General features: G+C 38.7%; 1 protein-coding gene across 1 annotated transcript in view; it reads right to left on the reverse strand.

Annotated features, from left to right (window-relative positions):
- LOC124445623 overlaps positions 1 to 24791 on the reverse strand; it is a 79720-nt gene that overhangs the window by 37596 nt on the left and 17333 nt on the right. The window contains 29 exon segments of the mRNA XM_046996364.1: positions 131 to 2503; positions 2506 to 8240; positions 8378 to 8588; positions 8874 to 10086; positions 10268 to 10499; positions 10819 to 11728; positions 11853 to 12108; positions 12203 to 12979; positions 13113 to 13340; positions 13493 to 13798; positions 14080 to 14571; positions 14645 to 14872; positions 14976 to 15227; positions 15518 to 15717; positions 15788 to 15928; positions 16026 to 16239; positions 16371 to 17513; positions 17635 to 18054; positions 18493 to 18663; positions 18810 to 19315; positions 19541 to 19735; positions 19971 to 20249; positions 20595 to 21692; positions 21785 to 22064; positions 22383 to 22574; positions 22757 to 23078; positions 23295 to 23503; positions 23633 to 24277; positions 24351 to 24679. Coding sequence (XP_046852320.1) covers positions 131 to 2503; positions 2506 to 8240; positions 8378 to 8588; positions 8874 to 10086; positions 10268 to 10499; positions 10819 to 11728; positions 11853 to 12108; positions 12203 to 12979; positions 13113 to 13340; positions 13493 to 13798; positions 14080 to 14571; positions 14645 to 14872; positions 14976 to 15227; positions 15518 to 15717; positions 15788 to 15928; positions 16026 to 16239; positions 16371 to 17513; positions 17635 to 18054; positions 18493 to 18663; positions 18810 to 19315; positions 19541 to 19735; positions 19971 to 20249; positions 20595 to 21692; positions 21785 to 22064; positions 22383 to 22574; positions 22757 to 23078; positions 23295 to 23503; positions 23633 to 24277; positions 24351 to 24679 — 19557 coding nt within the window.

A 24791-nucleotide genomic window follows, 5' to 3' on the forward strand; every position in this document is an offset into this window, starting at 1 on the left:
GAAAAAAAACATATTTCAAATAAATTTGAAAGACCTGTGCAGTTGAAAATCGCAAATAAGGGTACAATTTTTGAAACAGACAAATTAAGAAAGATGTATTGCAACTATATTACAGCTATTTTTTACTTACTCAAAATGAACTGATCAGCAAAAATCTTTGCTCCATATTTTATTTCCATTTTTCCTGCTATTCCTTTCATTCCATGTTTTGTGTTGAATGTTAAACGAGCACCATCATGAGCCTCAAATGTAGCAAAAACAAACGTTCCAAGTGGATCAGCAACAAGCCTATCATCTTCATATTTTATTGTTTGAGCTGTGGACATAAATAGCATCTTACGTTCCCTTGTCAAATATAAATGTTGTACACCAATAATTTGTCCGTTCAGACGCAATGCATTCTGGTTTGGGCTTGACGGACTGTCACCAACAACATAAAGGGATTTGTCGAAAAGTGCAGTGCCTTGAAAGTCAATATTTAAATTTACAGCAGGTCTTGAGATATCACCATGGCCCGTCGATCCTTGGATATTGAATGTATGATTCCTTCCAATATAAATATACCCTGTACCATCACCAGTTAGTTTCACAATTTTCAGGATTCGCGTAACGCCATCTTCTTTAAGTTTTAAAGCTGTCGTTTTTTCAAGTATAACTTCATCAAATACGTATTCTGTTACATTCTTTTCATCTAATGTTACAAAAACAAGATTACTTCCCGTCCTTTCACCAAACATCAACTGAACATATAAGCGTTTGTTTTTAGGATATTGTTGAAATATTGTGCCTGGACCACCATGTCGTCCCTGTGTTGCTTTACCACCAGATGCATGATAAATTCCGCGGTATAAATTATCTTTCTCGATGTATACAGCAATCCTGCCACCAGAGCCACTTCCAGAAAAACTACCTCCAGAAGCTCCACCACGAGCATTCATCACACCATATCCACGATATGAAAAGGTTCGCACGAGAACACTTCCAGCACTACCACCTCCTGCATTGCTACCAGATCTAGCTGATCCTCCAGAAACTGTAATGGTTCCATCTACAATGAAACGAGATCCAACTGTTATAAGAAGACTTCCTCCTCCATGACCACCTTTCTCACCCAAAACGTTGGAGCCACCGGCTTTGCCAAGTTCAGTAGGTTTATAGAGTGATCCGTGGTATGAACCACCTCCAAGAGTACCATTTCCACCATCACTACCATGTCCGGCACCACCACCAGTTTCAAGTTCTGTTGCCATAGTTTTGTTCTTTGTTATGACATTGTCTCCAGAACAGTCGATACGACTACCAATTTCAACATGAAGGGTGGATACACTAAACTCAAGTGAAAATGAAATGATGGATGCGTTGTACTTAATGTTGACACTTTCAGCTTGAATTTTAATTCGAGTCAAATCATCAATAATCAGAGAGCTGCTGCTGTGTAGAATAAGGGAACCAAACTCAAGTACTCCTTTTGATGGTGTAAAATCGCTTATATCCTTTTTTATATCAAGTATTGAAGTGTCATAAAACCTAACCACTCGATCACGAGCAAGTTCCATGTTTCGAATGCCAAGGATGGTGCCAAATGACTCAATCGAGTATTTCCGCAAACCTACCACGATTAGATTTTCTGGGACAATAACAAATCCACCTTCATCCACTTTAAAACTCACAGGTATGCGAGCAGGGGTTTTGTCGCTGACAACTAATGTCTGATTTCGGTGGATGTAAACTAAACCAGTTCTATCTCCTGACAAGAGTCCAACTTTAAGTATCTGTTGTTGATAAGGATGTTTCTTTAATTGAAGTGATGCGCCTCCACGAAGTTCTAATTCGTCGAAATTATATTCCAGATGGCTTTCGTTCAAAGAGACAAATATATCTGGATTGGCAAAACGATTATCTACAATAATTTTTGTATAAATTCGTCTGTTTTTTACTTCGTTGACAAAAATAGTTCCAGGACCTCCATTGTTCTGCCGATTTGCACAATTAAGACTAGCACTGCTCATCTTACCACGATATCGGAAACGAGATTTTAAGACAATGCCAATACGCCCACCACTTCCACAACCACCTCTACCATCTCCTGTACCACCGTTTGTAATGATTTCACCTTTACCAAGAAGGTTATCTACTTCAATATAAATACTTCCACCACTTCCTCCTCCTGCATTTGTTCCTTCATCTCCACTACCTCCATTAGCAGTAAGTTTGCCATCAAGATTAAACAATGTTGCTTTGATTACAATGACACCTCCACCTTTGCCTCCACTACCTGGTAAATATCCATTTCCACCAACACTTCCTGGATGTTCAGGTTTAAATAAGCTACCGTACGATCTATCTTCCTCATTCTTACCACCTGGACTCGCGTAGCTACCTCCAGATCCTATATTTGAATCCAACAGTCCAGAGCCCTGACCACCGGCTGACACATCGTCGGCTGAAATCATAGCTCCTTGTTCAAGCGTTATTGTACCAGCACTTATTTGTAAGTCGTTCACGCGAGTAAAACCCCATTTTTCACAATCATGGACGCCACTTGTATTCTTAAACTTTGCGGTGCACTGAATTTTGATCCACTTTTTAGCGTTAGGCTTCCAAAAAGTTGATTACCCCGCTTAGAAACAAATACTGAACCAAATCCTTTCAGATAAACTCCGGTCTCCGAATTTTCAGAAAACGTCACACTACCACCTGTTTCCAGAGTAAGATCTCTTACATTCATTAAACGCCCCTTTACAGTTAATCCTACACCATCAATAGAAAGTTTTGAAGCTGTAACAAACAATCCCATTTCCTCGACAACTAGATTAGTGCGTAGTGTAAACGACGTTTCCTCTGATTCACTTGCAGCAGAGAACATAATTTGATTGGCTTGAATGACAATTTCAGCTTTACGGTCAGCTTTCAGTTCTGTGACAGAGATCTCCATTCCTAGTGTGCTTGATTTGTTTTTATTTACGAACCACACGCTGGCTGGACCTTGAACTCTTAACTCATCTAATGAAACGATGGCCATGTTGGTGTTCGTTAAAAATGTCTTCGGTTTAAGATTTGATGTTCTGATATGATTGTCAACAATAACAATCTTTTTTGGAATACGATTTTTGTCTTCCTCAATATATACCGTTCCTGATGATCCGATGTGTTGTCCTTTCCCTCCCTCAACTTGAAAACGTCCTTGAAATATCATTTTATCGTTGAGATGAAGAGCAACACGCCCACCACTTCCACCACCACCATTTCCAAACCCATTTCCACCATTTGCAGCTATACGTCCAACACCACGAACAGTTCTAGACTCTATGTAAATGCTTCCACCACTTCCACCGCCACAAGCAGTCAGTAAACAACTACCTCCATCCACTGAAATTGAGCCATCAACGACAAAATCTTGACTCGTTTTTATCTTAATATATCCTCCTCCTTTACCTCCATAAGATGAAACATTTCCACCTCCACCACTACCAAACTCGTTTGGTGTAACCATTTCGCCATACCACGTTCCGCCAGAACTATCTTTACCACCTCCTATACCAGCATGTCCAGCCCCATGTCCATAGTTATTCTTAAATGCTCCTCTACCCTCACCAGAACCGCCTTTATGTCCCATCTCACTAAGGTCTATCTTGGCTCCCAAGTGCACAACTATGCTCACAGCCTGAATATTAAGCCAGCTTCCTTTTATTCTAGAGCCGTATCGTAACTCCAATGTCGCAAACGACAGTGGCACTTCGGTCTGGTTAGAATTTTCAAATGTCAGTAAAGCGTTACTTTTGAGAAGCAATGATGCAAACTTGTATTCACCTCGTCTTGATATAAATGTGTAGTTACCATCAACAAAAAGTGCAGTCCTGGCTGAATTGGACAAAGTTGTTCGCCGACCTTCGCCAATAACCATGTCAAGGACACCGGTGATTGTTCCAGAGAACTGGTTATCAGGTCCTAGAAAAGTTACTGATGAGGGAAGTCGAAGTTCACCATGTTTTGCTACGTGGAAACTGCAAAGCGGGCTTGCTGCAGCAGAACTGGTATCAATTTCTACAACAAGATTATCAGGTATGTTTATCGTGGTCTGTGAAGTACTTATTAGCTTCTGTATTACCATGTGATGGTCCGGTGTCACTTTTATGTTACCATTCAAACGAAGTATGTCGATTTCATAAGCAGAGATAGTTTCATTAAAGAAAACCGGAAGTTGTTTAGTGGAGCTAACGTTCTTGTTATCAATAATTAATGTTTTCATAGTTCGCGCATTACTTCTTTCAAGTAACCATATCGTTCCAGGTGAGCCAGAATTTAAGTTCCGTCCCTCTCCCCCACTTGCATCATATTTACCTAAAAAGCTGTTTGTTCCAAGGGATTCAAGGTAAATGCGACCACCAGAGCCTCCTCCTCCGTCAATTCCAGATGCACCACCTCGGCAAGATACTTTGCCGTTGCCTATAAATACATTGTCTATTCTCATATAAATACTTCCACCACTACCACCACCAGCACGTCCCTCACCATTACCACCATTACTTGTAATCGTTCCATCCAATGAAAGCGATCCCACGCTAAGAACAATAACTCCTCCCCCGATGCCTCCTTTACTTCCAATTTCTGAACCCCCACCACTTCCAGGCTCTTTAGAACCAAAGAGCGAACCATAAATGGGGCAAGATTCATCTCCTAGACTTCCTCCACAGCTACCATAACTGCCTCCTTCCCGTGCAGATAATGTTCTACCAGTACCAGGTCCGTGCTTATATCCAAGAGCATTTGATGTTATTAAACCCCCCAAACGAATAAGCAACTCAGGAGTCTTAAGAGTGACAAAGGGACTTTCGAGAATGCCATTATATTCAATACTAATTGAAAAAGCACGCAATTCAACATTCGTCTTTCCTCCGTGGTTGATAAGAATATGACCTCCACTAAGAATTTGGAGAGTGCGAAGGGTGAGAGTCCCTTTCTGTGAAGATTTTGTTCCAATAATTCCTTCAGGAGAAATCCTTACTTGAGCATTTCGACCAACGATAATTTCTTGACCACCTTGTACTTTTCCTTTCACGTCAAAACTTGGTTTCAATGTTGTTTCTTTTACACGCGGAGCAAGAATCATTTCTGCACCTTTCTCAACAGAGACAGCAGATCGTAAAACAAATGGTCGTGTGCTAGTGCCTGATCCCAATGATAAAACTTGATTGTTGAGAACACGAAGTTGACCAGTCGCATCACCAATTAAGTTTAAAATGCTTATGCGAACAGCAGTCTGATTGGATCTGTCACTTACTATTTCAACCCTTCCTTCTCGAATGATCTTTAATGTTTCCAAAGTATATTTAGTAAGCAATCCATGCATAATAGCAGTAATTCCTGTACTTCTGCGACCAGCATTATTGATAATAGTTGTCTCATATGGCAAACCAACTCGAAATTCGCGAATAAACACAGTTCCAGCAGCTCCACATGCACTGCTACATCCACCAAAAGCACTAAAAATTCCCAAATATCCTTGTCTATCTTCAACGTACATAGCAATTCTTCCACCTGAACCCCCACTCATTCCGTTGGCTCTTATAATTCCAGAACCATTAAAAATCTTGGCTTTAATCAAGATACTTCCCCCACTTCCACCACCATCCATTTGCGATCCTAAACCATCTGCGTGTACTTCACCATTTAACACAAAATAACCAGCAACATTTATGATAAGTCTTCCTCCACCATTGAATTTTGCACCGTTGGATCCAATACCACCACTTCCATACTCAGAAGGTTCAAAAACAGAACCATAAACCGAATTGCGTCGAGCATTAGCAGCTTCGCCTCCATAACTTCCTCCGATGCCAGATATATTACTATATCCTCGACCTTTTTTGAATCCTCCTCCAGTCACGCCAATAGATGCAAAATTATGAATTTCTAGCGAATCGGATGTAATGTTAAAACTTTTCAGTTCAGATGTTGAGATCAACTCTGAATATGCTTCGAACACTAACTTAGTACAAAGGAATTTAAATTCCTGTGTATTGACTTCTATTTTCGCGTGAGGGCCGACATTGATTTCTGCTATATTAAGAGTCGACAATCCAGACAACAAAGCAATGGAATATTGTCTTAATATCAGTTTTTCAGTTTTTATCACACCTTTGATTAATTTCAAATTCACAACTTTGCCTACAGTTAGTCGAGGGACTTCCATTTTCCCATATAAATTAATCGTTCGCAATATGCTTGTTGGGACGTGGATTTTTAACGAGCCAATCACATTTAATTGGCAAGAAAGAATACCATTGGATGGTAGTTTCATTATTTCCAAATGATGATTAAGAGGGATCATTATTTCACCACTTCCGTCGGTATTTAATAATCCAACTGTCAGTTGCCGTTGAGAAACTCGAAATTTGGCTGATTCACCAACGCTCAGTGCATCAAATGAATTCAAACTTGCGTTGACTGGTAGCATAGAAACTTGAGATCCTTCGCCATTGATAATCAAACTTCCATTGATACTGTTTTTATCTTTGATAAAGATCGTTCCTGGCGAGCCGTTATATTTACCTGTACCACCATACGCTGTGAACTTTCCTTCAAAATCGTCTTTAGAAGAGTTAATATGGATCGCTATTCGACCACCACCGCCTCCACCTGAGCTTGCTATTGAGCCGTTGCCACCATTAGCAACAAATTCTCCATCACCTTTTAAATCATTGGCAAACAAAAGAAGACTTCCCCCACTGCCTCCTCCTCCTGTGGTATCACTACCACCACTAACATCAATAACACCATTGTGCTGAAACATTCTTGAAACATGTAAAGTGATCTGTCCACCACCTTCTCCAGATGAACTACTACCACCTCCATTAGAACCAAAGTTTTCAGGCAGTAAAACGTCACCATATATATCATTTAGGCTACCACCCCCTCCAGTACCACCGTATGAGCCTCCAATGCCATGAGACAAGACGCCTGACCATTTTCCTGATAGCGCACGCAGATATCCACCAGAATATATTTTCAGTTGTTCAACGCGAAGAGAATTTTTGATGCGTCGGTTTGCATCAGCCTTAAAGCTCATCGTTGCTTCACTCAAAATTTCCAATCGTCTGTAACTGTAGCTTCCAACCTCAAAAACACAACTTTGGCCAGGAAGAAGCCGAAAGTCTGTATAATCACAAGTAATGTTATAACTCTGACGATATCGTGTCTGGTTTTCAAGGCGATACACTCCACTAGCATCTGACAGATTTACTTCAACCTGATATGGGATTGGAGCATAGACTGATGACCGCCGTCCCTCTCCACATGGATTGTAGTCCACATTCTCTGAAGTGTGATGAACAAAACCGTACGGACAGGAATTGCCAAGTGAAGATCCTCGTTCTTGCTCTATCTTATTAAAGTAATTCGTTACAACACGGGAAGAGACATTATATTGAGCACCGTAATCTAACTGAAGAAGTTTAACAGTTAATTTCAAGCCAGGCCAATTGCTAGCTTCAAAAAATCCACCTTGTTCAACACGCAAAAAATCAAAGTCAAATACACCAGGCTGTGATCTATACTTTGTGCTTCCGGGATAAGTTGCATAAAATTTACTTCGCTTCGAAACAGTAATGTTTTTCACACCAATTAGACTTCCATTAACAAGTAAACTGACACCTTTGCTCAGCAAGACAATGTCAGGAAGGAGTACAAGTCCATTTGGGTTGATTTCAATGTTGTTTTGTAGCTTAACTTGGTTATCATTGACATTCGTTGACAAATACACGTTTTGTAGACTATCTACGCGAAGTATTCCACTTCCATCACCACTAAATGTTTTCGTAACTTGTAACGTCATTTCCTGATTACTGGGGCATAACGTCATGGTTAGCTTTGCAGCTCTCATCAGCTTAATTTCATCGAAAATATAGTCTTCATTTGGTTTACAGACCAAAGTGGTAAATCCCGCAGAACGCTGTAGGTTGTTATCAAGCAGAAGTTTTTTGTTCAAATTAGTTTTGTGCAGGTAAGCCATACCTGACGCACCTGAAATATAACCAGCTCCTCCTGCAACTTGAACATCCCAAAGTAACAAACCTTCACTGTAGTACAAAGCAATCATTCCACCACTTCCTCCTCCTGCATTATCACCACCGTTACCACCAGAGACTGAAAGAACACCGTCACCTTCGACAATCTTAGTTGTAATCCAAATGCTACCTCCTGCAGAGCCACCAGCTTGTGTGCTTCCGCCGAATAATCCTCTAAAAAACAAGTAATGATCAAATAATAACCTGATAGTCAATATAAAAATAGTGGATTTCTTCAATTAAAGTAAAACATAACAAAGATTGATGAAATACAGTCGAAATTAAAACAAAGAAGCGATGAGTAAAAAAACCTCGCTGATATTTCTCCATTATTGATAAGTCGTTCTTTAACTTGCGCTCGTATTACTCCACCACCAAGTACAACCGATGACGACTGATAATTTAACACACCTCCACCTTCACCAGGAAGTTTAGGTTCCAATATGTAATCATAAGGTTTGCCAGAAGACCGCTGACCACCATAGCCTGCATGGGAACCACCTGACGACCGTTGTCTTTGCCCTAGATTGACATTTGTTTTAATAAAGAAATTGACATTTGTTTTAATAAAAATTGACATTTGTTTTAATATTATTGGTCAATTTTATCGCTCTTGACGATCCAAGTATGATGAAGAAAATAAGTACTGTTTGTGTTTGATGCAAAATTCAAAGAATATCAATGAAATTTCTTGATATCAAAGAAAAAATCAGTTTGTTGATTCTAGACCTAAAGATTAATTTAAGGACTAGCAGTTCTAAAATGAAGGTAAATCAGACGTTAGACTTAAAAGCTATATGTTCTTACCCTCACGGGAAGCCACTCTTTGGTCAAATCCTTGGCCGTCAACAGTGAACTTCCCAGTTTCGTTTAAGACCATAACATCACTTTTAACAGTTAAATTTCTCGCTTGAATCAAACCTTTTGCCATTATGAGAACTTCGTTTGTTTCCAAAACATTACCAAACTCAACGTTTTTGAAAATAATTTTTCCTTTCGCTTTTACCGTTACACGCTCAAAGACAAAACGACGTGGACTAACAATGCCTCTAATGATCGATCCACTGTTCAACCCAAAGTTCATTGTCGTATCAGAAACAGTCAATTTTTTAATTCCTTTCAATTGCCCATCGCAAATAAAAGTTGTTTTCTTAATTTCAATGTTGGATGGTAGTCCCAGATTACCGCCTTCATATACATGGACATGAACGGGCAAAATATCATCACTTTTACGGATTTCAACATTTTTTTGTGTCCCAACGTGCAAATACCCTGTAATTTCACTATTTATATCTTTATTCGTAAATCCACGTAGTTTTCCAACTGTTACAGTTTGAAAGTTCAAGCCAGATTCAAGAACTAAATGTGATCCATCAGATAATACCAATTCATCAAAATGATAATTATTGTTAATCAATGACGGAAGCCATGTTCTTGCATTATCTGTAGGTAGATTAGCGAAATCAATGACGGTTGTGAGCGGTTTTCTGTTGTTATTTGACACCCATAAATATCTTAAATTCTTGTCATAATTATGTTGGTAAATCGTTCCAGCAGCACCCGCCTCGTGCGATGAGTCTCCGCCATATGCCGAGATTCGACCAGTAAATGAGCTAGAGTGATAGTACACCGCTATGCGTCCTCCACTTCCTCCACCACCAAAATCATGACCAGGGCCACCGGATGCATCAATGACACCTTCACCAGTGAAGAACGTTGTGTTGATGTAAATACTTCCTCCACTACCACCTCCGTAATTTTCCTTCTCATCCAGACCACCTTTACACTCTATGTTACCATCCAGATACAATTCTGTCGTTGTGATTTTTATCACACCACCACCTGGAGAGAGACCACCACCTCCAACACTTCCAAATGAAGATGGATGAAATACACTGCCATAAAATGCTCCAATGAAAATATTTCCCAAGCCGCGACCGCCTGTACCACCATGACCAGCGCCAGATGAACCACGTGGACTATATTTACCATTTCCTGAGTGTGAACCGACGATAGACAACTGTAACCAAAATAAAAAAAAACATTTGGTTTTGACGCAATTTTAAAAGCTTGTTTTGAATTTATTGATTTACGAAAATTTATTACTTAAGTATTTGGTTTTACATTTGACAAGCTCTATATACAATCCTATATTTCCTTCAATCTTTTTTTCTCATTTGTGTTTTCACTGATATTTTTACCTTTCCCTTGGAATTTGCTTCTAAGACACCAGATTGATCAATTCGAACAACATTCGCTATAAGATCCAATTTTGTAGCAATAAAATTTCCGCCGCTTCTTATTATCAGTTTGTTACATGAAATAGAAAGACCATCTTTGTTGCTTTCGACTTCAAAAATACCACCACCTTGAACATCGATGACGTCGAATGATGTATGACGGGATACATTGCCACTTGGATCAAACATTTCCCTGATATTTAATGAATCAAAGTAGTTGAACGTAAATGAAATGAAGACTAGCAAAGTCTACGATCACTGGATTCAATGGCAAAAGTTTATTTAGAATAAAATGCTAGCAATCAGAAAGAAGCAATTTTATTATCATAATAACGATGATATTTTCAAACTTTATTATAAGCTAATTGAGCAGTTTCGTATGTGCTTGCAAAGGAACATCTAACTGATACACAAGCATAAAAAAATAAAGCTGGAGGAATTTAAAGTATAAAAATTGTATCTGGAGGAATGAAAACGATTTATATTCTTACAAAGCAGACTAAACACATTACCTTAAAATGACTTTTCCACCATTTGCAACAGATAAATTTCTTGCTCCGTTTAGGCGTCCAGATGTAATAATCTTAATCCCATTCACAACGAAACTCTCTGACAAAGTGAGCTCACCTCGGGGGTAAATATTGATACCCCATGGTAAATCTGGTGATTTGGTTTGTTTTTTATCGTTTCCAGTGATTACTAATCTTTGATTGGCGAGAATATGCAACAACCCAGTTTTATCTCCAGTAATGCTACCAACATCCCACTCTAGACTATCTGAGGCATCATCATTTCTTAGTGATGCTAACTGGCCAGAACCACGTATATCTAACTGAGTAAGAACCAGTTGTTTTGTTCCTTTGGTTGGAGTCAACCATGTCCTTCCTCCATCGCGTTCAATGTCTGTGATATTATCCCCTGAGCGTGTGTCAGTATTTTGATTATCAACAATAAGTTTCCTGAACGCGCCGTCATTGCTTGCCAAATATACTGTTCCAGCTCCTCCAGAGAATAGATCACTTCTTCCACCATAGGCTTGAAATGTACCAGTATACGTATTGTTTGTAAAGAAGCACGCAATTCGCCCACCTGCACCTCCACCACCGTTTCTGAAGCCATTTCCACCATTTGCAATCAGTGAACCAGTTCCAGTAAGGACTTTGCTTTGTATCCAGATGCTACCTGCACTGCTACCACCAACCTTTGATTTGGGGCTATCACTACCACTTACTGTAACTTTTCCATCGATGCTGGCAGCCTCAATAGCACTAAGTTTAACAACACCACCACCATCAGCGCCGTTCGTACCAGCAGTACTTCCATACATGGAGGGTCTTTCAAAATCACCATATGCCCTACCAGGACGGTCAAAATGAGTTGAACCATGACCACCACTTCCACCATGACCAGCCCCTCCATTGCCTAAACAACAAATGAGGAACAATTAAGTTATCTTGAATAATGATAGATCGCATCAAAATATTCGAATTTTGGTTGCTAAGACAAAACAAACATGACAATGGCTGACAAAAATGCTTTTACCGACCTCTTTCAGGGCCTATGTTAAATCCGGACGACTTTGCTTTAATTTCACCAGCAACTTCTATAGTTATATTCCGAGCGATGATATTGAAATTTTGACCTCTTACTTTGCCACCAGGAAAGACATGAAATTTATCAGAAATATTCATCACCAACGATTGTGAAAGAGAGTTAGGTTTATTGAAAACGAGTTGAGCGTCAGGCATAACGGTGAGAGACGTAAAGTTAAAGTTGTTATCCATCAAACCATACGAACTGGCCTAGAATAAATATTGAAACATAGAAATTTAAACAGTTGCAAGGAACGCTTGCCCAAAATTTTCAGGTCTACGGAGTCTTGTTAACAGCATGTACCTTGTTTCCTAGCAACAATGTGATGTCAGGTCCAATACGAATATCTTCAATGCCACCGAGTTTACCATCAATAACTAAATGTGAATGCTGTGTCTTTACAAGATTAACTACTTTAGGCAGCGATAATACACCTTCTTCATAGACATGAAACCAAGATGGAAACTCATTAGAGGCTGACTTAACGATCACGTGGTCACCCGACTTTACATGAAGCAAGCCCTTGTTGTCACCCGTTAACATTTTGATAAATACGTCTCTTTTGATAGTGGAAACGAAGGATGCATGAGCCCCATTGCGTAACTTTAGTTCATCATAAAGCAGATCTTTATCTGACGATATTGGAATCCATGTTTTTCCTCCGTTATCATATTGGTTGTCACTCACTAAGTGGTTATCAACAGGATTTTGTCCGCCATTGTCAATTGTAAGAGTGACAAATGACTTGTTACCAGTTTTGATTATTTGATAGATAGTCCCTGCTCCTCCAGGCTCTGTGAAGCTTGCACCTCCTTTAGAGGAGATTTCTCCACTAAACTTTGATTCGTTAGTATGAATACTGATTCTTCCAGCAGCACCACCACCACCGTAGTTCGCTGCATTTCCACCATCAGAAAGCAGTTTTCCTTTTCCTATAAATCTATTGGCTGTTAGCTTCAGACTTCCTCCGCTTCCACCACCACCTCCTGTCAACGTGTTATTACCACTCACATCAACAGTTCCGTCAATATCGATGACATCAGCTTCAAGAGCCACGACGCCTCCGCCAGATCCACCGAGCTATGAAGAGAAATATTTTACAATTTAACTTTCTTTGCTGTGGAAATCGAGCGTAATTATGAAGCCATGTTTAAAGTAGGTTTTTAAATGATATTTTTTGCTCTAGCATTTTTATTTTAAAAATGATGCATACCAAACTCTTATTCCCACGTCCTCCACCACTGCCAAATTCGTGAGGATCAATGACTAAATCATAAGACACTCCAACTCTTTTTTGCATTCCACGCCCTCCTGTACCACCATGCCCAGCACCTGATCCTCCTTGCAACGAGGAAACACCAGCACCAGGTCCTTGACCTGATGGGTAACCACGACCACGCGCTGTAACCATGGAAGACGTATCCAGTTGGATTTTCCTCGCCTATTGAATTGTTAATAAAAAATAAAAGACGAAAAATATAATTTATTGAAAGACGTAGGATGAAATATGATGAAAGTTTCACATGCGATTGCTCAAAGCTAACGTATAGCCACTTCATTGTAAAAATCCACAGGAACTATAACATGTCCAACCTTGAACGTAATTCCACTGACATCTATTCTCCCATAAGCATTAACAGTTAGATCATTAGTCAAAGTAATAGTGGCTTTTCCAACCGTCTTATCACCCAGTGATTGTTTTAACGTCCCTCCTGCAAGTACTTTTAAGCTATCAATGTCCATATGGCTAGCTGTTTTACTATTTACACTTGCTTCAGGGAAAATATCAACGATGCCACTTTCATCAATAACTAAACGCTTCATTCCATTGATTTTTCCATTCGACACTAAAACGCCTTTTGTAACATGAATTTCATCAGGGAAAACAATGGTAGATGTCTGAAAATATAAAACTTTACTGCTGAAAGACCATGTTACAGGTAAACAGGCATTCTAAAATTCAATTCATGCAAAAGATGAAAGAATATTTCAGTGCTGAGTGCTTGATTGTTTGTGAATGCCATTGCAGCTTTCACGCATACGCTGAAATTTGTAAAACAATTAACATTCATTTTCAAGAATGCAGTTTGAGTGAATACAAGTAGAACTATATTATATCTCGTAATTCCGCAATTCGTTTAACGACGTCCAGACATGTAGTGTCGTTTCTTTATATTTACCTTGTATGCTTGAACATTGAATGGTAATATGGTTGTTTTTTTAGTTGACATGTTCATGTTTTGTTGAGAACCAATGTGAATGCTTCCTGAGTGGTCCCCAGTTACATCTGTAATAACCATATTACCACTGGAAAGGATTTTTTGTGATATACCAAGATGAGCTGCGCCACTGATATGCATGACATCGAACTCAAGTTCACCAGAATCTTCAGGAAAAATCCATGTTCTCGCACTATCTTCTTTGATGTTTTCTTCTGTGAAATTACCAGATTCCCGACCAATAAATAGCTGAATTTCAGAAAGTGCAGTGTACTTTTGTAAAGCTTGAAGATTGACTTCTATTTTAGTTAATTTATCATTAACTTGAAAATCATAAAAAGCGTTCGTGTCGAAGCAATTTCTGTTCGAAATCGATGATGGTTGTAGTAGTGTCTTCGTATGTGCAGTTGTTACAGAAACGTTCAAACTAACTGTGTAGTTGAAAGAACATGTCTAAAGAAAAAAAAATATTGTCAAAATTCTTTACCAAACAGACCTTTGAAAAGCACTGCATTATTAAACTTACTGGATAAATTCTAATGAGTTGTATCCAGGTTGCTCGGATAAAAGAGATTGTAATTGTTGTCAATTGAGAGGTTGATGCAAATGATGTGTTGAAATAACCGTCAACTAAGTTTTTCAGTTTATAAAAAGGAGAAGCGGAGGTTGCTACAGTAATACCCCCACGAGCTCTATATAGCGTCGAAGAACCTTCGCCACCGCTACCAGAAGATAATTTTAATTGTTCCAACAGCTAAAATGAAGAAATGAATAACGAATCAATTCAATAGTATGAAATAAGGTGACAGTTTTGTTCTAAATTCAGAGATGCGAAACACAAAGAGCTATATTCATACCTGGTTCACTTTGCCAGTTTGTGGGGAATGTCCATTATTGCTCACAATCAAAGTCTTATTTGTAGTGTTGTTTGATATTTTACGATGATGATAAATAGTTCCGGCTGCTCCATATTCATCATTACCAAATCCACCAAAAGCCTCATATGTACCATCGTAATCCTTATTGTCACTATAATACAACGCTATTCTACCTCCAGAGCCTCCACCTCCACCAAACTGTCTATCACTGTAACCATTTCCACCATTCGCCTGAAATATGGAGAAGGTAATGTGTTGACTGTCATTGCATACCAATAATCGTCATTGGTCAATCGTAGTTCAATCTCAACAGGTTTGTTTGTCTTAATAATCGTTTCACTGCCAATAATTATTGTTAATAGTTAAAATCTTATTTTAAAAATACTCAGTGTCAGCCATTGAGTTTTAGTTAAAGCATTTTGTGGAGAAGCTAAACTTTAGTGTAATAAAGCGATGACATGCTTTCAGGTTTTCACATGAGACCAGGACGGGTATTATTCACAGCAAAAGATGGCACAAACCTTGATTTTGCCACTTCCGTCCAAACGTTGAGTAATGACGTAAATACTGCCAGCACTTCCTCCACCGGCATACAATCCACGGGCATTTTCTCCATTTACTGAAAGATCGCCGTTTACGGTGAGGCGATTTGATACATTGAAGAAGAGGATACCACCTCCAACGCCACCATGACTGGATACACCGTTGCCACCAGAACTTCCTGTTTAATAGAAATTCAAAAAATTAAAGTTAATGCAAAAGAAATTCATTGAACACAAATCTCAATATACCAAAGTTCAACGGCGTCAGCACAGAACCATAGGTTGCTCCTGACAATATTTGTCCAGCTGCCCTACCACCACGACCACCATGTCCTCCACCAGATCCACCGCCTGGGAATCCTGGGATAGAATCTATACCTTTCCCCTGTCCTAAGATACGTTGAAATAATTTTCTTTAGATTTCCAAGAAAAAAATTCTAAAGAATTCAGCTTTAATACTTATCAAACTTTCGAAAGGTCTAATTACCTGGCCAACTAAAGGTCTGCCCAGACAAAGTTGCCTCAAAAACAGCCAATGTATCAACAGTGATATTGATGACGTTTACATGCAAATTAACCCCGGAGAGTTTACCCCCTGCATGTACGTGAATGGAGCGACCATTGAATTCTCTCACTTTTTCTTGATTTGTAACCCGCATTGTTCCATGATTACGAATACTGATCTCTTCAAAGTCAAAAGTCTTCAAGTATAAAGAAAACAAAAGGTGGTATGACATAATAACTCATACAAAAATGCAGTATGAAAATCCAAAAGAATCTTATTGTGTTCACAATTAAAAAAGAATAAAAAATTGTTTCCAAGAATTCTTACCTTCGTAGATAAGCCATTGATATCATACATCTCCTTCATTTTCACAGTGCCACCATCAGCAATTGTAATTTTTTGACATTTTTGAAGAATACCATCAACATCGACAGTCACACCAGCAACAAGCAATTCACCTTGCATTGTAGTAACACCTCCTTGGAAGATCAACAAATTGAATGGCAGATAGGAGTTAAGTGAAAGGAATGACTGGTTATAAGCAACAAAGAATGAGCCACTACGATCGCCTTGCATCCTACTTATTTTGAGAGACAAAGAATGTTTGGGTTCCTGAGGAAAAATGAACAGCACTTCCGCTCCTCCGTAAATCTGTAATTCACTCAGCCTTATGTTGTCATCAGAGGGGTCCAATGTTACCCATGTGCGTCCTGATCCTGTTATAAAAGAGTCGTTGAAACTAGAGCTAAGGTCAGCAGGTCGAGGTTTACGATTGTTCGCGTTTATGTAAAGTGTTCGATTTTGAATCTCAAATTCTTGGTCATTATTAGCAAAATTACGTGGAACCAAACTCTTTATATTACCCGTCTCGTTTACAGTAACTCGTTCAATAAAGACAGTTCCTGCTCCTCCCGGCTCATAGTTACTTTCCCCACCAAATGCTAAATATCGACCAATGTAGTTGTTCGCTGTAGTGTAAATGCTTATTCGACCACCAGCACCACCTCCACTATTTTCCAAATCACCACTTCCTCCGGAAACATCAAGCAACCCCTGACCATGGAGATACCTTGCATAAACCAATATACTTCCACCACTAGCACCACTTCCTAGTAATGATGTAGTCCTACCACCTATAGCAGATATTGTGCCATCAACGTGCAGTGAATTTTGTGCTATCAACTCAATAATGCCTCCACCGTAACCAGGAACTCGAGGATAAATCGGTGCAGCACCGGGTCGTCCTGTAGATCGAGGAACTTTAAATGCACCGTAAGAAACACCAGGTACACTAGAGGACCTTCCAGAACCACCATGACCACCATGACCAGCACCACTACTTCCCAGATTACCTGACTTACCATCACCATCATGATATCCTTTGGGCATAATCTTATTTTCCGTTGACAAGATAGAGAAAGGTTCCAGAGTAATGTTGATGAAATTTAGTTTCAACTTGTTACTATCAACCTAAAACACCAACGTTTATTTTAAAATACGTTACAGGAGCATGACAGTTCAAGCCTGCCATACGTCATCCATGAAAAAGTCCCTCACGCAAATAAAACATGTACTTAATCAATCTGCTTACCCTTGCACCACCACGAACATCCATAGATACTCCGTTAACTACGACTTCGCCATTTTCTGCAAGTAGTTGAAGACGACCGTCAGTTTGGACAACCAATTTATTTATTGATAAATTAAGACTTGTTTCTTTCTCCTCAATTGAAAGAAAACATCGAGGGCCGACAGAGACTTCGTTAAAGTTTTTTATAACGCCGCGTGCGTGAATATTCACAGAATGGCAATTAAATTTCCGTGGAAGATTTAAGGTAGAGTTGACATTTCCCAGTAATTCCGTCTTGAAAGAGCCAGTCGTACGATTTACGGAGAGTTGTTGAGAGGAGCGTACATGAATCGATCCGGTGCCATCACCATCCAGCTCGTTTGTAATGAGGTGAGAATCGTTACCTGAGCAACTTAAATGCCCTCCTTTCCGTAAAATGACCTATGATACAGAATGTAATAGTTATTAAACAACGACGTGAAGGACTTACGAGAGTAAGGTGATAGAAGGTCTGTTATTTCCTAAAACACATCATCATTCTCAAAAATGTTCATAAGATCATTTTACGTATTTGTTTTTCAAGTACAAGATACATCTACATCTCGTAGCTAACTTGAGATGCAATAAGACAAGTCTAACGAGCCTAAAACTGACTGAAAGACCTCACAAGCCTGACTGGTTCCAATCACACCCAAGACACGCACATGCATGTATTGTGTTTCAACTTATTTTTGCCTTCTAATCAAAACTTTGCATTAAATTAATTTGTTTGATTAGTGAATTCCACTGTTTAAGTTCAACTATGAGTTCAACACACTTCGTTAGTAAAATTCCAACTTCCATTTGAAGGAAAATAGTTTTCTTTTATCTAGTTTTTACCTTGTCAAACTTCAAAAAGTCATTCATCGTGTTATTTTCATTTTCAACAGAAATCCAAGCTGCAGGTGTTTGAATCAACATCTGAGAAGGGTTTGGAAACACTTCTTGAATAAATAATTGTACTTTGCTCAGAGCGGCATATGAAGAAACCTTCGAAAGCGATATCACGATCTACAGTAGAACAAGAAGAGAAGAAAACATTTTATTACTGGTATTTTTTATTTCCAGAATGAAAAACCATTCGCTACCCAGCTTTGGATGAAAGATTCATAAAAAACCATCTCGCCATCCTGTTCATAATTTTTGGCATATCTAACCTTATTTATTTCTTTTTGCACATGAACAATGCCATATTGACCTTGTTTGCATTGTTCAGTCGATATCCAAGATGTTTGTTCAAGAGCGAGGCTGCTTCCAAATAGGGCACGAATTTTGTAACTTGTGCTAAAGTCTGAATGACATTTCGGGAACATTCTCAAATGATCAATTGTGATAGGATATGGGAATGTAATGGTTATCTCAGGAGTTGAATATGTTGTGTAGTAGAAATTATTTGAGCTATCAAACAAGTGGGACAAGCGATTATTTTGATATCTACATTCATTTATAATGCCAGAATAAATACAGTACGGTTGACCCGTTGTTTCGATACTAAACCCTTCCAACGACCGATAAGATGTTGCACTTTCAGTCGAGGTTCCCGTGATTATTAACTGCCTAACTTCAACAATCCTCGAAGATGCTGTGTCATGACCGTTGTCGATAATTAGTTGTCTTTTCGTTGTATTACCACTATCATCTTGGATATAGACTGTTCCAGCAGCTGTAAAAATTTATGATTAAAATGTTGTGTGAAATAAAGTTATGAAATTGAGGTAAACAATATTTCTGTAAAGTAAGACAGTAGATAAGTAAATATTTCAATAAATAATGTTACTGAATTATTTAGGTTATCTCATCACGTACTTAACTTAATGTAATAGTATCTAAAAAAAGCAAAAATTTCTTTACAATAAACAGAACCTAATATTGATGCTGATAATTATACCTCCTCTCTCAGAAGCACTTTCTCCCCCAAACGCTTGAAGATCCCCGATGAACGTGTTTATCCCTGAATGATACACAGCTATTCTGCCTCCACCCCCTCCACCGCCAACGGTAGATCCAGTTCCACCTCTTGCTTCTATTGTTCCCATTCCATCGAAATGCTTAACATAGACGAGAACTGAGCCTCCTGCACCTCCTAAGTTAATTTTTTTACAAAAAAATAAACATCACCTTATTATCATTGTAAAGAAAACAAAACAACTTCAGAGATCTTTCTAGGTCAGCCGTCAAGGCTATATTTCATAGTTATAAACGTATGGTATGCAAGAGACATCAAATTTCAACCCAAACAAGATTCATACTTATTGTTATTATGCCACATAACCAATCAAATAGATCTAGAGGAAATTCAGAAACCAAATCTTTCTTACCACCAGTTCTGTGCGAATCACCGTTTGCACGGATATTTCCTTCCACACGAAACAGATCATTTATATTAAAATGAAGTACTCCACCACCTGATGCGCCACTCCCTCCACTGCCTGCCATGACAGGAGTATAAATTGAATCATACGCCAAAGATGATCGCAACTGATATCTTCCACGACCACCATTTCCACCATGGCCACCACCAGAATGTTGACGAACACCACGTGCATACGAAGGTCCTCTTCCGGCAGCGTAACCAAGTCCAGTGGAACTTATTTCACCTGAAACAAGTTTTTTGTGTCAGCAGGAAAATTATCACATTGTTTGACTTAATACCGTTTTGTGCTTAATGCCTAATAACAAAAAAATTTGACCGTACGTGTATTTCAAAATATATTAAAGTAGCACTTCGATTGACCATATTCTACTTTCAATATATTTATTTATAAATAGAATAGCAAAATTTATTTTGCTAAACGCTGGACAGTCACTGGTTTTACTTTTACAAATATCTCTTCTTTTCACACAAACCTTTTTCTTATTTCCTGAAACATCCTCAATTCATCATAACACACCTCTTCCCTCCCCCCCCCCAAAAAAAAAATAGCAAGCTTTTTTGATCTTACCAGCAGCATCAACAGTGATGTTTGTAGCACTAAAACGAACATCATTTGATATGAACTTGCCCCCGGCATTGATCACCATCTTAATGCATTGTACTGCCATTTTACCATGTCCAAATAAGGTGGTCGCAGTCAAACGACCACGTGCATAAATACTGATATTCCCAAAGACAAATGTTCCTTCCGGTTCCCCTTCACTGTTTCCACCAGACCACAGATGTAGTTGCCCATCCTTATCAACAACATATTCCTTAGAATCTGACAGAGAACCGTTAACATACATCCATACTTCGCGCAGAGATACACGTTTAGGTAAGAATAACGAGCCACGTGGATAAACAAACGTATTCACAGGAAAGTAAACATCAATATCGTGAAAATGCACTTTTTGTAAAGCCCCAATATGCAATACGGCAGACCGATCTCCAGTCAAGAGATTTGCTCGCAAATATACATCCTCATTGGATGCATTACCATAAAGAGCAAGGTGCGAGTTACCTTGAAGTATGAGTTCGTCGAATATATAGTGTCTTGCTTCCTTAAGCCATGTCACTGAGCCAACCTGATCGATATTTGTGTAGAGGCCACTAAATATGTTCAATAAATTACCCTGACGGTTCATTGCTTTTGGCAAAGACAAACCTTCGTTGTCTACCGTTAGTCTTCTCCATAAGATACGAGTACCATTTCTCTTTTCTAAATAAACTGTACCTGATGCTCCGTCCTCTAATCCATATCCACCACGCACCGAGAATGAACCATTGTAATTGTGAATAGCACTGTATTCAACAGAAATTCGTCCTCCGGAGCCACCACCTGCATTCCCAGTAGATCCCGATCCACCACGTGCATAAATGGACCCATAACCGTCAAGTTCATCACATGTTATCCATATACTACCCCCACTTCCACCTCCAATTCCACTACGCTGATCCCAAGTTGGTGCATTCTGACCATTGACCGAAATTAACCCGTCTACAACAAGTCGTTTGCACGTAGTCCTTAACGATCCACCTCCAATACCACCCAAACCTCCAACACTCACTTCATTTGATTCAGGAGTGGTTGTTCGATAGCGGTAGCTTCCATAGTAAAGTTTTCCTGAAAACAAAGTATACAATACTCACACTAAAAAACTGTATATTTTGAGTCAATATTTGATGTCCTAATTTCAATTTATACGACCATCTTACCATAGTCATATCCAAATCCACCAGGGCTTCCAAAATGAAGAGGAGCGTACAATGAGCCATATGTTTGTCCTGCTATAAGTGTACCAACTCCTCGACCACCATTACCTCCATAACCACCTCCAGATCCACCATTTACGTGACCTGTTCCACGACCGGGACCAGTTCCAGTCACGTATCCAGAATGATCTTGTTGTAAGACGCCACCAGAATTCACAGATACTGTATTCATAGCATTGATTTTGAGACGACCATGTGATTGAAAGTGACCTCCACCATAAACCTATAGAAGTATTCAAGACAACAAAAACATATTTATCATACATAAACAAGACATTCAAAACATTTATATCAACAACACATTCAACAGTTTGCTGTCAGGAACCAGCAATGTGTAAGTTTTTTAATATGGTTAAGTAAAAAAACTTTTTGAGTTGAGTCGATTGAAAATTGATCTAACATTGACGAGATTTACTAAATAATAAAACTTATTTTACTTTCAGTTCGAGTTTTAAAGACCCATATGTCTAATGGCTACATTCATGCATCACAGTTAAAATATCAAATGATTTTGACCATGACAGGAAAAATTTTAACCCACCGTAAAGTTTGTAAGATTTAAATAAAGCTCGTTCATGCGATGTGATTCACCAAGCTTCACAAAACCCTTGTCTTGAACGTATAAAGATGTCAAACTGTAATCTGACTGTTTGCATTGTGCTCCAATGCAGCTGGATGTCATGCACTCAAGACGACCACCATCAAGAACATAGATTTCTTTCAATCCGGTCAACTAAAAATATAAAAAATTCAATCAGCAATGTTATTTTAAATCTTTTTTGACAACAGACTGTCGCACTTTTAGAGATTTTTGAGCTGCTGTTGGTGAAACAATAAAACAAACCATGATATCATAGTCGGGTATCAATATAATTTTAGGTTGATAAAAATAACTGTATTTTATTTTACTTTTACCTTGCCAGAAAGATATATACCAACGCCTTTGAGAAAACTCTTTCTGGGCAAAGATAGCTCGCCTTTCTCATAAATCCTCAAGCTTAAAGGTATGTCTGGATCAGTTATTTCAATGGTAAAATTTTGATTGTAGCCGACATGAATAGTGGCTGATTTATCGCCAAAAACTCGCCGATTAAAGACAGAGATATGTGCTTGCACATCTTTGGGATTTTTGAAGGCTGCCTGAGCGGATCCTAGAATATGCACTTCGTCAAACTTGTACTGAGATGAGTTTAAAAGAAGCCAAGTGACTGCTTGATCCACTTCGAGATTTTCATAACTAAAAATACAGTTGAATGAAATTCAAAACAATATATTTTACAGAAACTCAACTCTAAAATAATTACCACTTGAAAAATAAATTGTAAGGGAACTGACATGATTTTTATGATCACACCAAACTTAATTCATATCATCAACATGTGAGAAACTCAACCCTTTTGATTTGTTGCATTCTCATTCAAATTGCTTTGAGAAGAAAAGGAATCTTGCTTACCGCTCCCAGGAAGACGACGTTCCTTCAAAGATTTCAATTTCTGCCAAGCCAGTATTTCTTAATGTATTACTGGATAACTCTATATATATTTCAGAAGCATTTCTCATAAACATAACGTCTGTATAGGAGCCAAGTGTGCAGCCATAAGCCATGTTAACGTAACTTTGATGGATGACAAACGATCTTCCCGCTTCATCCAAACCACTCAACTATGTTTGGCAAGAAAAAGAAACAATTGTTAAATGATGATGAACTTTGATAAAAATGTTGACGAATGTTGTTTGTTGTCACACTTTACAGAAGAGTGATATAATTTACTTAATTAACTGTTTTCTCACCTTGAAGTTTGAAGGTCTAAGATTACATATCGGAAATATTCGAACATGATTAACAAACATCACTCTCCTCAAATTAATAGAAAGTTTTGTCGATAGCGCTCCAACAATAAACCAAGTATTTGGATTGCCATCAAACATGTCACGAATTTTAAAAGCATGATAATTTGGCCAAGGTCGAACGTAATAATCTTCTGAACTTAAAACAACGATTCCATTGGGTATCTCGTATCTTTTTCTTAAATAATCTCTACCTCCTGATGTTGATACTTTTCTTCCTTCATTCTTAATGACATCTCGAATGGGCCTTTGTTTTTTATTATCAATACGGAGAATCTTATATGAAGTTGAAACATGCTCAAGGTAAGCTGTTCCAGATGCCCCTGGTTCACCACTAGCCTTAGATCCGCCACCATTAGTTTCAAATGCTCCAGCAAAGAAAGCTGTGGTCACATTATTTGAGTAGTATACAGCTATTCGTCCACCTGCACCACCACCCCCTGCATCAGATGTTCCTCCTGTTACACGTAAAGCTCCTGTATGACCACCAGTGAATATTTGAGTAGAAATAAAAATACTTCCTCCACTACCACCACCACCAGCAACATTGCTCTTCTTTACACTATTTGCTTCTATGTATCCATTTAGCTAACAAACAAAGAAAATAGTTTAAATGACGCGGTGCAAGCCACACAACTTTGATATCAAAAAAAAATCCTACCGTTAAAGTATGACTGACATCAATTTTAACTTTCCCGCCACCAATTCCTCCAGATGTACCATCACCTCCACTACCAAACTCGTCTGGTTGAAACATGTCCCCATACGGTAGTCCCTTAGGCATTCGACATGTTTTGTAACCATAGCACGATGGCTGTCCTCCTGAGCCACCATGGCCAGCACCACTACTTCTGAAGTTCTTTGTAATTACAGTTCCTGGACCTTGCATGGCCAAAAATCCGCCATTGTTCAAATTTATTTTACCACCATCGTCAACGGTGAGGTTAACGATCCTCAAATGAAGATTGTTACTTTGAATCTCGGCTCCTCCTAAAAAATGGAAAAGTTCAGTTTTTCTAATTTATAACCACGCGTATGAAGATCAAAATGAATAAACTCACAACTTAAGAACACATAAATAGCCATAGGAAAAATACTAAAA

This window comes from Xenia sp. Carnegie-2017, unplaced genomic scaffold, assembly GCF_021976095.1.
Source record: "Xenia sp. Carnegie-2017 unplaced genomic scaffold, XeniaSp_v1 HiC_scaffold_22, whole genome shotgun sequence".
NCBI lineage: Eukaryota > Metazoa > Cnidaria > Anthozoa > Malacalcyonacea > Xeniidae > Xenia > Xenia sp. Carnegie-2017.